Source organism: Sinocyclocheilus anshuiensis, unplaced genomic scaffold, assembly GCF_001515605.1.
Source record: "Sinocyclocheilus anshuiensis isolate Anshui unplaced genomic scaffold, SAMN03320099.WGS_v1.1 scaffold402, whole genome shotgun sequence".
Lineage (NCBI taxonomy): Eukaryota > Metazoa > Chordata > Actinopteri > Cypriniformes > Cyprinidae > Sinocyclocheilus > Sinocyclocheilus anshuiensis.
The window spans coordinates 20,442-34,718 of record NW_015542375.1 but is presented as its reverse complement, the minus strand read 5'-3'; the positions used below and the strand labels follow the sequence as shown (position 1 = coordinate 34,718).

Here is a 14,277-nt window from a genome sequence, read left to right as displayed (position 1 = left end):
CTGACCAAGTTCAGAGGCTGTCATATGTGGATTAACCATGTTGTGTATTTTCAACAATTTCAATATGAAAAATAACTTTTATAATGATTCAATTGATTTATTGCATTTTGGGAAAAAAGAAAAAAAAAGAAGAAAAAAAAAACGTGTCATGGATTTATTGCATTTTGGGGGGGAAATAATACAATTTTATAATAAATCTTTGAAAATCAAAATCTGGAAGTATTAATCTAGCCATAAACGTTTGCCTTTTTTTTTTTTTCAGTATTCCAGTTTTATAGACATGAGCAGGGTTTGAAATTAACACCCGCCAACCCGCCAAATGTGGGTAAAAATCAGCTGTGGTGGGTAACGCGGTCAAATCACTAGCCAGTTTGGTGGGTTACTTTTTATAAGGGGGTTGGAAAATGTATATATTTATATAAATTCATATAGTTCATATCACACGAAGAGTGCCGTTTAAAAAAAAATAATCAGCATGGTTACAAATGTGATATTGATTTTATACAACAGTTCAATAAACAATAAGTTAATATCAAGAGACTTACGTTTTAGACACCATATTGGCTGTTTTTGCGTTATTTCGCCAACAGAAAACATTCCATTCCAATGTACAACATTCCAAACACAGCGCTGTTTTGCGTCTCTGAGCAAAATCAACCGTTTAAATGATTCGGTTCATTCGCAATTACTCACTTAACAGTAACTTGCTGCCACCTACTGGCAGATTTAATTTCACATTTAAAGTATCCTTTAATTTTTTAAATAATTTAAATATCACTATTCAACATTTCATATTTAAAATATCAAAACATTATTTATGCATTTGTAACTGCAGCTTAAAGCATCCCATGTCCCTCTAAGCTGCATTAACATGTGTAAATACATCTAAATGCCACTTCATATGCAACTTCTGCAAAGATGAATTTTATTGATACTGATTTCATTTGTTTAGTAACAGCCTAAATGTAGTATTGTTATAATTGCCTGATTAAATGTAAGAATTTGACTCAAAAGATGATGCACACTTTTAGTAAAAATGGATTTATAAAGGTAAAAATGCCCATAAAAGGTAAAAATCAATCTAAACCTATTGGAAAATATTAATTTCTATCACTACTGTGAACTGACCACACAGAATATGAAGAATATCAAAAACTTTAGGAGCTGTCCACGGTAGTCCTTAAGATATCAGCACAATAACAAACTCAGCAAAATATTGTCTAATTATCTTTATCAATAAAATCCCAGAAAACATTGAGATATTATTTTTTGTCAATATCGCACACCCTTAGTACCGACAAAATGATTTGCAACAGTCGCTTTGTCATGTAGACAGCCTCAAGCTGTTGGTTTATTTCGGGGTTTTTTTGGCTGGTAGAAGTTATGAATGGCCGGTAACTTAAAAATTTAGTAGCCAAATTGGCTGGTGAGTAAAAAAAGTTAATTTCAATCCCTGTGATGGATTTATAGCGTTTTGGAACCAAACTCTTCATATATTCTTTCATATAATTTCCCTCCTTCAGTCATGTTTTCACACAAAACGAAACTACTCTGCGTGTTGCGTGAGACTCTTAATAACTTTGATTAAAGCTGAACTGTATTTACTGTGAGTTTATCAAATCGCGATAATCAAATACGGATTTGTTTCAGCTTTTGTCTTCTCCAGATGTTAACTGATGGACTGGAGTGGTGTAGATTACTTGTGGATTATTGTGATGTTTTTATCAGCTGTTTGGACTCTCATTCTGACGGTACCCATTCACTGCAGAGCATCCATTGGTAAGACACTGATGCAATGCAACATTTCTCCAAATCTGATGAAGAAACAAACTCCTCTACACTTTGGACGACCTAATGGCCAATATATTTTCAGCAGATTTTCAGTTTTGGGTGAACTATTTCTTGAAGTCAAGTACTAAACCCAAACCATCAGACTGACCTCAGACTGTCGTGATTCGGGTCTCGCCTCGTCCTTCTCGTCCTGAACTGGAGTAGCGCTGCCATCATCTGAACAAATACAAATACAGAGTCTTGCTACTTTGATGCATTATATGGTAATTCATGTTTATCATACTCCTACACCATGGTTTTACATGGTGCACCATTTATATAGCACAATTCCCCAGTGTAAATGACCAAAAACATGGTATTCCCATTGTATGTGTCCAAAAAACATGAAAATACCATGGTACTTTGATGAATTATATGGTAATGCGTGTTTACTATAGTCATACACCATGCTACGCCAACATACTTCAAAGAATACCATGTTGTTACTGTAGTAAATGCACAAATACACGGTGTTACCATGGCACTTATTCACAAAACAAGAAAATACCACAGTAATTTGATTAATTATATGGTAATCAGTGTTGGTAATACTAGTTACTCCTTTCAAAAGTAATATTATTACTTTACTTATTGGCAACAGTAATAATTAGTTACATTACTTTTCTTTCATACCCCACATAAGATGCATATCTTCCCCATAAAATTCTAATAAAATGTTACAAACAATATATTTCTGCCTCACAATCCACATTGATTGGATCACAGTCAGAAGTTATTTCAAACACTCAGTGGTGATTCATAGTAGCAAAGTGTTGTATTAATCTCATTAATTGTCATGTGTAGCTTGAAGCTAATATAATTAAGATTATATTCCATGCTGTATTTTATGAAAAGAACTCATATAAGCTCATAAGAAAATGTTTCATTCTCTAAAAAGATTTTATAGAATATTCAGTAGGGGTTGAGGCATCGAAAGTAAGTAACTAGCTGTTTTATGGATAGTAACTACTAGTTACTGCAAAAAGTAATATTACTACTGTAACTAGTTACTAATAACTAGTTGCTGCCCAGTACTGATGGTAATGCATGTTTACTATAGCCATACACCATGCTACGCCTACGTACTTCAAGGAATACCGTGGTATTACCGTGATATTACCACGGTAGTGTTGCCTAAGAGTCTGGGATAAGAGCAGTGTGTTGTGGTTGTTGTAAGGTTACCTGAACGGATCTCCTCGTCTCCGTCCATCTGGACTGAGGACAGAACCGCACTGCTTCAGTTTCTCCCGAACACACACAAACACACAACAATAACAACAATACACCCAGAACAGACGCTGAGCTGATGTCGGAGCCCGGCTCTTCTGTGGACCAGCGAGGATCTTCTATCTGTCCCTGTTTCTCAGCACACACATGAGCTCTTATTAGTTAAACTGCTGATATATTATTACTGATTGTCAGTAAGTGTCCGTTTTCCTTCCCTCCTCTAAAATGGTGTCGCCGCTCTGAGACGCATGCGTGCAGACGCCCCGACGCTTTAATATTGCGTCAGTAAAAACGTCGTCTTTTGAATGGGCGGAGCTTCGCAAACAGACGGCGGGCAAGGACTCTAGTCTAGTCAAATAACTTCACATTTAGAAATCATATTTGCATTAATATGTATGTATGTGTATGTGCGTGTAATCGTTTGACAGCACTAATATATATATATATATATATAAAAATAAAACATTTTAGGAATTTGCCAACTAATTAAAAAAAAAACGAATTTCATTTTGAGACTCCTGATTATTGATTTAATTAATATTTGTTTGATTTTCAGATGCTTGTTGGTAATATAAAATAAATTACATAATAAATATATTAACAAATAAACAAATACATACATTTTTTAATACAATTTTTTATTTTGGGTAAAATATTTTATAGATAAGTGAAAATGTAATAGTTTAAAAAAAAAATTTTTTTTATTATGGATGTAAAAATTTACATAGACTTGATTTTTTTCTTCTAATAAAAAAATCAGTAAAAACTATTAATCTTTATTATTAATCAATCTTTTCTCAACGTGAATTTTTTTTCTCCCCTGAAATATACAGTCAGTCATTTAATATTTTCTATTGTGTCTCTATCAAAATTATGAAAACATGAAACTGAAAATGACCAGACAGCAAAGAAAAGCGAAGTTTTCGGTTGTGTATTTAAAAACAAACCAACACTGGACTCATTTCATAGTTAAATAGCTTTTAATCCATTAGTTAGAATAAGACACAAACTTTTAAGACATCAACAATGATAGTAATATATTGTGTATCACATGATATTAATTGCTATAACTGTGTTTATGTATTTATTTTTATTCAAGTGTGCATTTAAAGTCAACACAAAACTGCATTCCCAATCCATTTTACTTTCTTATATCAGACACATACTCAATAAAACGGCATATTAAACAAGATAAAATCCATGAAATGGTTTGACTTTATCCATAAGGAAGGTGTGGATAATGAAATGTCTCTATATTACAGAAATTTGAAAAATAAGGATTAGTGAGCCAAAATGAAAGATGTTAATACATTTTGATAATGCATAAAGAATAGCATGCACTGATGAATCATTCACAGTAAGACCAGAAACATGCATCAAGAAAGTAAACAGGGTCAGTTCTGATTTCATGTTGACTTCAATATCCTAAATATTCACCGTAAGTGTGAATTTCCTTCAAAGTTCAGTGTAGAAGCGTGTTTTACTGCAGCACGATATAAAAACGGGTCAAAAGCCTTTAGTAAAACCAACAGCACAAACTAAAATCAGGAGGAGAACAGTCAGTGTGGATGAAATTAGTTGGAACACACAAACACACACACTCACTCACACACACACTCTCGCTCACTCACACACACACACACACACACTCTTTAATACGGAGCGTCAGTCACGTTAACCATCACACACGTCACACACGTTACACACGTTATGTCCAGCTTCTCTTTCAGAGATACAGAGCAAATGTTTAGTTTTTAACTAGTTGCAACATTAAGATTTCCCTCTTTTGTTTTTTTCCCTTGTCCCATAGTGCAGCAGCGTGACCTCTGACCTCACGTGACCTCTGACCTTCCGGTCACTCTCTAGTTTTTCTCCTCTTCGTCGCGCTCTTCATCCTCAGAGCCGCGGAGGAACTGCCGGCGGGAGAGTTTCTCCGGGTCGTGTGACGCCATGTTACTGAAATCACGGAAAATATCCTGGAATGTTTCATCGTCTCCTGAGGAAAAGCGACAAGAAGAATTTGTGCTTGTTGTTGTTATAAAGTTTCGCTATAAACAAAACTTTTGATCATGGTTTATGAGATGTTTCTGCTTAATATTTGATTATAAGAAAATCTGGAATGTTAAGTAATGAAGGCTGTACACAAATGATGTGAAAATGTGAAAGTTTTTGTTGTTTTTAAACAATAGCAGATACTGTTCTGATAAACATAACTAATTTTCTTGTTAATTTATTATTATTATTATTTTATTTATTTATTTTTACACATTCAAATGTAACTGTGTATACATAAATTGATTTCATTTAAAATATTTTGTAATTAAAACAATGTAATTGTTTTCATTTAAAATGTTGTAAATATGATAGTATTGTATAATAAAATTCTTTTAATTAAATGTATAAAACCGTTTTATATAGTTAATTTATCAATTTTTAATATAATTATTTAATATGATCATGCTGCTGCCATAAAAATATATATGTAATTATTAAAACATTTTTCATTATTACTATTATTTTAACTTCATTATACAGTATATGTTGGTATGGTAAAGTTGTGATGGTTCTGTATTTTGTGTTGTTATTATTATTATTATTATTTGATTTTTACTCATATTTGTATGCATATGTATGCATATATAAACAAAAGACTGATTTAAGTTCTTAACTAAAATATTTGTAATTAAAATAATGTCAATAATGTTTAATTTAGAATTATGTAAATACAATAATATTTTATATTAAAAATGGTTAATATTTATTAATATTAATACAGTTTTTTAAATGTAAAATACATTTTAATGTAAAATTATTTTAATTAAAATAAAATAATTATTTTATATAATCAATCAAGATTTTTAAATACATTTATTTCAGAATTACAATGCTTTCACCATATAAATACATATGTAATTATTGTTTTTTTCGTTCCATTATTATCTGTTTTTTAATTAATGTTGGTGTGAGAAAGTTGGTGTTAATCAAAAGTAATGATTCTGTATTTTGTTTTGTTACTTTAGATCGTATAACAAAATTTTATAGAATTCAAAAATAACAATAGCTATGTTTCCATCCAAAGATTCAAATTAAATTGATGTGCAAAACTGGAATATCGCATAAAACATTTGTGAATAAAGCACCGTTTCCATCCAACGAGTCCAAGAGAACAAAATCGACACTTCCTGGTAAACTTATACTACTCAAATGTGGACATACGTTTTTTTTATGCGCATTTGTTTAATTTATGCGCATCTTGGCATTTCCATCCAGCGTTTTTTTATTCCAAAATGCGCATAAAAATAGGTGGATGGAAACATAGCTAAGAACATCTTACCAACAGATCCGAAGAATCCCTCTGAATCCCTCATTTCCTCATTCATTCGAGCCATTCTCAACCTGAAACACACACACACACTACATTAATTATGATTTCTAGCACACACAGCACACACAAACACACTCTGATCACTCACAAAGTGACAATGTCAGCATGGGCAGTTTCAATGGCGATACTGAGCGGATCGTTTCCCTTTTCATCAGCTGCATACTGATTGGCTCCTCTCTTGAGCAGCAGACACACCTGCCTGAAGCGACCAATCACAGAACAGCATCACATTAAAACAAATCAACCATCCAATGAAAACCGATTCATTTTACTTGCTTAATAGGGATGTAACGATGAACCGCGAGCCGGTTGAAAATCGATTCAAATATGTGACGATTAAATTCGGTTGAGATGCCAAACAAATCGCGATACAATTGGACTAGGAGTTTACATGAATGTATGTCTGAGGGGAACTGACTGTCTTTAGAAAATTTAATCTTGCCTCTGAACAATGCATATTAAAGTAGTGTTCATAAGCGCAGTTTATGAAACACTGCATCATTGCTGTTCATAAGCGCAGCTCTGCTTTGTTTACAGCCGTATCCCAGGAAACACTGTATCATTGCTGTTCATAAGCGCCGCTCTGCTTTGTTTACAGCCGTATCCCAGGAAACACTGTATCATTGCTGTTCATAAGCGCCGCTCTGCTTTGTTTACAGCCGTATCCCAGGAAACACTGTATCATTGCTGTTCATAAGCGCCGCTCTGCTTTGTTTACAGCCGTATCCCAGGAAACACTGTATCATTGCTGTTCATAAGCGCCGCTCTGCTTTGTTTACAGCCGTATCCCAGGAAACACTGTATCATTGCTGTTCATAAGCGCCGCTCTGCTTTGTTTACAGCCGTATCCCAGGAAACACTGTATCATTGCTGTTCATAAGCGCCGCTCTGCTTTGTTTACAGCCGTATCCCAGGAAACACTGTATCATTGCTGTTCATAAGCGCCGCTCTGCTTTGTTTACAGCCGTATCCCAGGAAACACTGTATCATTGCTGTTCATAAGCGCCGCTCTGCTTTGTTTACAGCCGTATCCCAGGAAACACTGTATCATTGCTGTTCATAAGCGCCGCTCTGCTTTGTTTACAGCCGTATCCCAGGAAACACTGTATCATTGCTGTTCATAAGCGCCGCTCTGCTTTGTTTACAGCCGTATCCCAGGAAACACTGTATCATTGCTGTTCATAAGCGCCGCTCTGCTTTGTTTACAGCCGTATCCCAGGAAACACTGTATCATTGCTGTTCATAAGCGCCGCTCTGCTTTGTTTACAGCCGTATCCCAGGAAACACTGTATCATTGCTGTTCATAAGCGCCGCTCTGCTTTGTTTACAGCCGTATCCCAGGAAACACTGTATCATTGCTGTTCATAAGCGCCGCTCTGCTTTGTTTACAGCCGTATCCCAGGAAACACTGTATCATTGCTGTTCATAAGCGCCGCTCTGCTTTGTTTACAGCCGTATCCCAGGAAACACTGTATCATTGCTGTTCATAAGCGCCGCTCTGCTTTGTTTACAGCCGTATCCCAGGAAACACTGTATCATTGCTGTTCATAAGCGCCGCTCTGCTTTGTTTACAGCCGTATCCCAGGAAACACTGTATCATTGCTGTTCATAAGCGCCACCTGCTGGCAGAGAGTGAATCTGCGTCTCATTCAGCTCGTCTGCTGTTTCCTTCAGATATGTTTTATGTATAGTTTCACAAAACTAAAGTCAGACCATTTGGTTTTTGCTTCAAATTTTGAAATTATACAGTCTAATTTAGATTAAAAACTACTCATGCTTCATGTACGCTGCATCTTTGTTTGGATCATGATTAAAATGCAGTGGTTGCCTCTAATTTTAAATGGGAAGAGCGCAGACAAAGCCTTAGTTTGTTTATATGAAGAGATTTGTTTTATTTGTGTAACTTACTTATTTGATTTGGGGTTTGTTTTAAGATTTCAATGTAGTTTTGTTATATTTCAATTTCACAAAGAAATGTTCAGCAATAGCTGAATAAAACGACACCTTTTATATTTACTGTATAATGTCTTCAATCTCATTTTGTCAAAAAAAAAAAAAAAATCGTGAGAAAATCGTGAGTTGAGTGAATCGTTACATCCCTATTGCTTAATAAATGTTTGTGAGCTCTTAGGTACACAAAGTCGCTCTGATAATCCAGGCGGTGATGTACCCCGTGTGTCCGTAGGTGGCGGCAGCGTGCAGAGCTCCCTGTCCGTGCTGATCCCTGTGATTCACATTCGCGCCGTTCTGCAGCAAAAACTCGCACGCCGACAGCGAGCCCTGCCAGAGAAAACACACACACACCGTCACTGAAGACGCTAATCACACACATTAATTGTGACCTATTATGCCCCTTTTAACAAGATGTAAAACAAGTCTCTGATGTCCCCAGAGTGTGTATGTGAAGTTTTAGCTGAAAATACCCCACAGATCATTTTTTATAGCTTGTTAAAATTGCCACTTTTAGGGTATGAGCCAAAACTTCACATTGCTTTCATATGCAATTTTTAACTCCCACATTCCTATTTACGATCATTCTGGAAGCAGGTGAAGCAGCATCAGTGAAAACAGGCATAACTTTAGCAACATTATCCTCACAGAGTGCCAAGAAGCTCTTTTAGAAAGGCAGTTTGGAAAACAAACACGTGATGCTTACTTTGTCTGGAGCTGATGTTCGCACACGAAGCGTTGGTATTGATCTCTAAACATATAGGGGACTTTACATATTTCCTTTTAAAAATTTAATTTAACCACAGTGTCCTCAGCGGCTCAGAGGGAGGGAGTCTATGGAGACTCCTATGTCCGTTGGTGCATCCCAAAACACAACACTTGCAATTAGGGATGCACGATACTGAGATACTCGTACTCGTTAAAATTCCCCGATACCAAACGCCGATATCACACAGCATGTGATAAGTGCCATATTCAGACAAAGAAACACAGACGACAGAACAACAGACAGCAGAATGGGGTTTTAGAGATTAAGAATGTCTACGAAGTTTATGTCTGCAATTAATATAATGTTAAACATCCAGTATTAAGGCTTGTATAGCTGATGTGAGCGAGCTGAGTGCGCGAGCTTGTCGAGCGAATAGCCCTTTCTCACAGAAATCACTGTTTGTAGTTTGTAGTAAACCAATGCACAAGTTACTTAGGGGAAAGGAAAGAGAGAGAGAGCGCACTTCTGTTGCGTGACCTTTATTGATGTTCGCTCACTTAGCACACGCATCATTTGGATTAAAACTAAAGCGTAAATATAAAAAAGAATTTATAGGGACATTCACTATAAACAACACTTATTTTCAACCTTAAGCATACCCAACTTTATGGTCATGTTTTGCTTGCTTCATGAGTGTTTCTGCATTATATGAGTTGCTTTGGAATAAAAAAAAAAAAATCGGAGCACATTTCAGACGGAAAAAATGCAACTTGTATTTCTGAAAATATGTTCATCACAGTTAGGAGATTTATAACGAGTGGTTTCCTGCATTATTACAGCAAAACGTGTGATTACAGAACTGAGCCTGCAATGGAGCAGCTCTAATGCTATTAAATTAAAGATGATGTACCAAAGAGCAAAACAATGAACAGTGAAAGTAACAAAAACGTGAAAAATACATTTTAACGGGCATAATTAAGTGTGAAAATAACTGAAGGATATATCTATTTGATAAATGAAGTAGGCCTAAGCCAACTAACATTATACATATTCTTTTGGTTTCTGAAGCCAATATTTAAAAAATTTACAAATGCAATGAAAATACCGAGCATCGGGACTCAGTATCGGCAAGTACCAAAAATAAAAATATCGGTATCGGCCAAGTACGGGAAAAAGTGGTATCGCTGACATTGTATATTTCCAGCAGCTACAGCAAGAAAACAGTAATGGCTGACTGCTGCTTCTCACTCAGGCCTGTGTCTATGCTAATGGACCTTTTTCACATTTCCGGGTTTCTCAGCAGCGGAAGTTGTCATAGTTGGGTTAACTTCGAGAGCAGTGAATGGGAGAGAACCACAAATATATTTTTGCATTCCCATTTGCTCAAATAGCTAGTGTTTTCATGACTTTCAATAAAAGGAAAACAATTGAGAGAGGCTGATAACTGCAGTCGGAAGAGAGAACGATGTCAAATTTACCGTCCCTCCCATAGAGCTGCATTAGAAACACCCTCGCATTAGCACACTTTAAACAGCGCTCGCACTCTCGGCTGTCACTCACCCCGATGGCTGAACCAATCAGAGCCGTCCGTCCCTCCCGCTCAGGGTTACTCCAGTTCACTTCCGCCCCCTCGGCCAGCTCCGTCGCCATGGCAACAAGATCACCGCTTAGCGACGCCTGATACAGCCTCTCACCGGCCCGTAGCTTTACTGTTTCTATGACAACAATTAATTAAAATACTTATTATAATAAAAATAATTTTAAATGAACTGTTATTTAATTTAATGTTTAATGTAATTGAATGCAATAATACTAAAATATTATATTTCATATTAACATTTTTTTGAATTTACTTATTACATTATTTTAATTAATCATTCAAATTAATTAATAATTAGTCTGAGGCCGCATCCCGTGACCCTAGTACAGAAGATAAGCGGTTTGGAGAACGAATGGAAGGAATTAAAACAATAATAGTATTTTATTACAATTATTTTAAATTAAAATAATTTTATTATTTTAATGATAAAATATTATTTTAATGAATTCAATTAATTTTGTTATATAATTGTATATTTACATTTAGTCATTTAGCAGATGCTTTTATCCAAAGCGACTTACAAATGAGGGCAATAGAAGCATGTTAATTATATAAATGTATTTTTAAATTATATTTTATTTTAACAATATTTTAATTAACAATTACAATATGTTTATTATTTAATTAAAACAATTTAAAATTAAAATAAGTTTATTTTAAATATAAAAAATATTCATAATTGAAATAATTTTAGATTATTTTAAATAAATGCAGTATTTTAATCGTAAAAGATTATTTAAATTAAAATAATTATATAATTTATTTAAAGCAATTATATTATCTAACTATATATATTTTTTTTATTTTAAACATTACTTTAATTAATAAAATACTTTTTAATTATACAAAAATAATTAACAATTAAAATAATAATTTTAAATTAAAACTATTATTTTAATAATAAAATAATTATTTATCGAAAGCATATGATATGTTTTATATTTAAAATAATATTAAAAGACTATTATAGATTATTAAAGATAAACAACACTCACCAGCATCAGGACCATCAGGATCACGTGTCACAAATCTTTTCTCCACATACTTAAACCGGATCCACTGTTCTTTATCCTGCCTGAGAGAGACAGTGAACATGCTCATTTATACATTCTTAATATATAACAACATACAGTACATGTGAGAAACAGACACTTCCTGTTTCGTACCGTGGACTGTCTGCACTGGGCTTCTGCACTCCATCTGCTGGGTTACGCTCATAAATGCCATTAATGACTTCATTACCCAGAACGCACAGCAGCTGTGGAGGCGGAGTTATAGACACAGATCAACCAATGGCACTAGTTGCTGTAACTAGGTTTTGGAGTGATGGTTTATATCAGAGATTTTGATAAAAGAGCTCAAATGATGTTAATAAAAATGAAATCAGGCCGTTCAGACCGAATGACAAACCTTTAGCTGTTCCGGCTCCCAGGAATCAAGAGTGAGCGATCGAACTTTGGACAGATGTACGCCGAGACTCCTGTCGACACAAACCAACAACCTCACATTTAAACAAATAAACCCATTCAACATCATAGAGTTCATGAGGAATGCTACTAATAAAACTACATATTATCTGTGTTTACAGACTTTCTGAGTTGTGAATGTTGTGTCCTGTTATACACAGCAAAAATATCCATTTTATATTTAATATTATATCGTTACACAATAAAATGAAAAACAGTGAAAGTCTATGAAATTGGAAAATAAACTTCCCAGTACCACTGAGATATCATTATAGTTTTATTAATATTTTGAATTCGTTTTTATTTTTATATTTTAAATTTTCCTTTACAATTTAAAGTTTTAATATTTTTGTTAACGTTCATTAGGTTGTTTTTTTTAAGTATAAATTTATATTTCCCATTTTCATTTTAATTATTTTATTTTATAGTAATTTAGTTGCCATTTTTATTAAATATGTCTATACAGTTTTTATTCATTTTCATTTTCATTTTGGTTTTAGTTTTAGTTATTTTAGTACCTCAAGTAAAACTGAAAGAAAATTAGAAATGCTTTCCTGGCAACTAGCTGAAATAAAATAAGTTAAAATAAATATTATTTTATTTATTGTTTATTTTATTTCAAGTAACAGAAACTGTTTTTATGGTTTTAGTTAACTATAATAACCCTGGCTGGACTTTAACATTCAGGTGCGTCCCAATTCGCGCACTTATGTGCTATTCTATGCCATTTTTAGTATAAATTGTCAAAAAGTGCACTTTAAATGCCTAAATGATGCACTTAATTATCCGAAAAAACAAGACTTCATGCACTCAACTGTCAGCTTTAATTACATACTAAAGAGCATCTAGAATCTGAAGTTGGATGACAAAATAACCTTATATAACTCATACACTAGATCAGGAGTGCCCAAACTCGGTCCTGGAGGGCCGGTGTCCTGCAGAGTTAAGCTCTTACTAGGCATAGAAACTTCCAGTCAGGTGTGTTGAGGCAAGTTGGAGCTAATCTCTGCAGGACACCGGCCCTCCAGGACCGAGTTTGGACAGCCCTGCACTAGAAGGTGTATCATTTAAACCCAGCAGATGCTCAGACATCACCTGTGGATCCCCGAGCACTCGATGCACATGGTGATGGCCAGGTTAACGCTGGCCCAGCGAGGCTCCGCCTCCCCGCAGTCACAGCAGCGCTGGTTACCGTTGCCACGGAGAGCCACGCCCAGAGCGGGGGGGTGAGGGGGCGGGTCCGGAGCGGGTGCGGGGGCGGAGTTCTCCTTCACCTAAACACACACAATATGCAAATAACAAACCTTTTAACAAATGAATATCCATTCTGTTTGTGAAACTGGATTTTAACAAATTCAAAACAAAAAAAATTGCTACAAGGTTTGAAAAAGATGAAAAACAAAATGTGTGTGTTGTACCTGAGTGTTTTGTTCTGTTACTTGATCACGGTACGCCATGTTTATACAGCCCTGAACAGCGTTAATCCACGCCACCTTCAGCTCCTCCGAATCAGCCTGTAACACACAACACCTGTGCACACAAACACATGATTACTAACACACACACACACACACACACACACACAAAATCCAGGAAAATTATCATTCCATGTACAACAAATGAGACCTTATTGTGAAAAAATACCAAACTGTGTTACTTGTACCCCCCGGTTTCACAGACAAGGCTTAAGACCAGCCCCAGACTAAAATGTAATTCTGAGCTGTTTAAACTGAAAGAAACTTGCACTGACTGATCTTTAAAAATACCAGTGCCTTTGTTTTGTCTCAAGATGCACACCAGTAATGTTTTTTTCTAAGGCATGTTAATGAAAACTACTTAAATGTCCTTATTGAACTATGGCCTAATACTGGCTTAGTCTAAGCCCTGTCTGTGAAACCGGGCTATAATGTGTGTAAAGAGATAAAGATCTCTAGATTAATCTGACTGTGTTAGTCGCAGTTTGGGTCCAAGAGTAGATTAAGCTGTGACGGCAGTTTTAATGAAATATTGTATTGAAATAAGCTGTAAGGTTTAGTGCTTTACTGATACTGGAATTTTATTTCGGTTATATCGGTCAGATCTATTGTGAAAGACAGACACGCCTTGAGAC

At 35.0% G+C, this 14,277-nt stretch overlaps 2 protein-coding genes across 2 annotated transcripts in view; both read right to left on the bottom strand.

The window, feature by feature from the left end:
- iws1 (interacts with SUPT6H, CTD assembly factor 1) overlaps positions 1-3,314 on the bottom strand; it is a 26,264-nt gene extending 22,950 nt beyond the window's left edge. The window contains exons 1-2 of the mRNA XM_016491222.1: positions 3,013-3,314; positions 1,940-2,007 (exon numbers count right to left, since the gene is read on the bottom strand). Of these exons, the coding sequence (XP_016346708.1) occupies positions 1,940-2,007; positions 3,013-3,040 (96 nt within the window). The 5' untranslated portion in view covers positions 3,041-3,314. The remainder of the gene's footprint in view (positions 1-1,939; positions 2,008-3,012) is intronic.
- Positions 3,315-4,163: 849 nt separating this feature from the next.
- LOC107692254 (arf-GAP with coiled-coil, ANK repeat and PH domain-containing protein 3) overlaps positions 4,164-14,277 on the bottom strand; it is a 28,130-nt gene continuing 18,016 nt past the window's right edge. Inside the window, exons 14-23 of the mRNA XM_016491212.1 lie at positions 13,586-13,697; positions 13,263-13,441; positions 12,112-12,181; positions 11,868-11,959; positions 11,697-11,776; positions 10,662-10,816; positions 8,613-8,722; positions 6,531-6,641; positions 6,392-6,453; positions 4,164-5,053 (exon numbers count right to left, since the gene is read on the bottom strand). Of these exons, the coding sequence (XP_016346698.1) occupies positions 4,920-5,053; positions 6,392-6,453; positions 6,531-6,641; positions 8,613-8,722; positions 10,662-10,816; positions 11,697-11,776; positions 11,868-11,959; positions 12,112-12,181; positions 13,263-13,441; positions 13,586-13,697 (1,105 nt within the window). The 3' untranslated portion in view covers positions 4,164-4,919. The remainder of the gene's footprint in view (positions 5,054-6,391; positions 6,454-6,530; positions 6,642-8,612; positions 8,723-10,661; positions 10,817-11,696; positions 11,777-11,867; positions 11,960-12,111; positions 12,182-13,262; positions 13,442-13,585; positions 13,698-14,277) is intronic.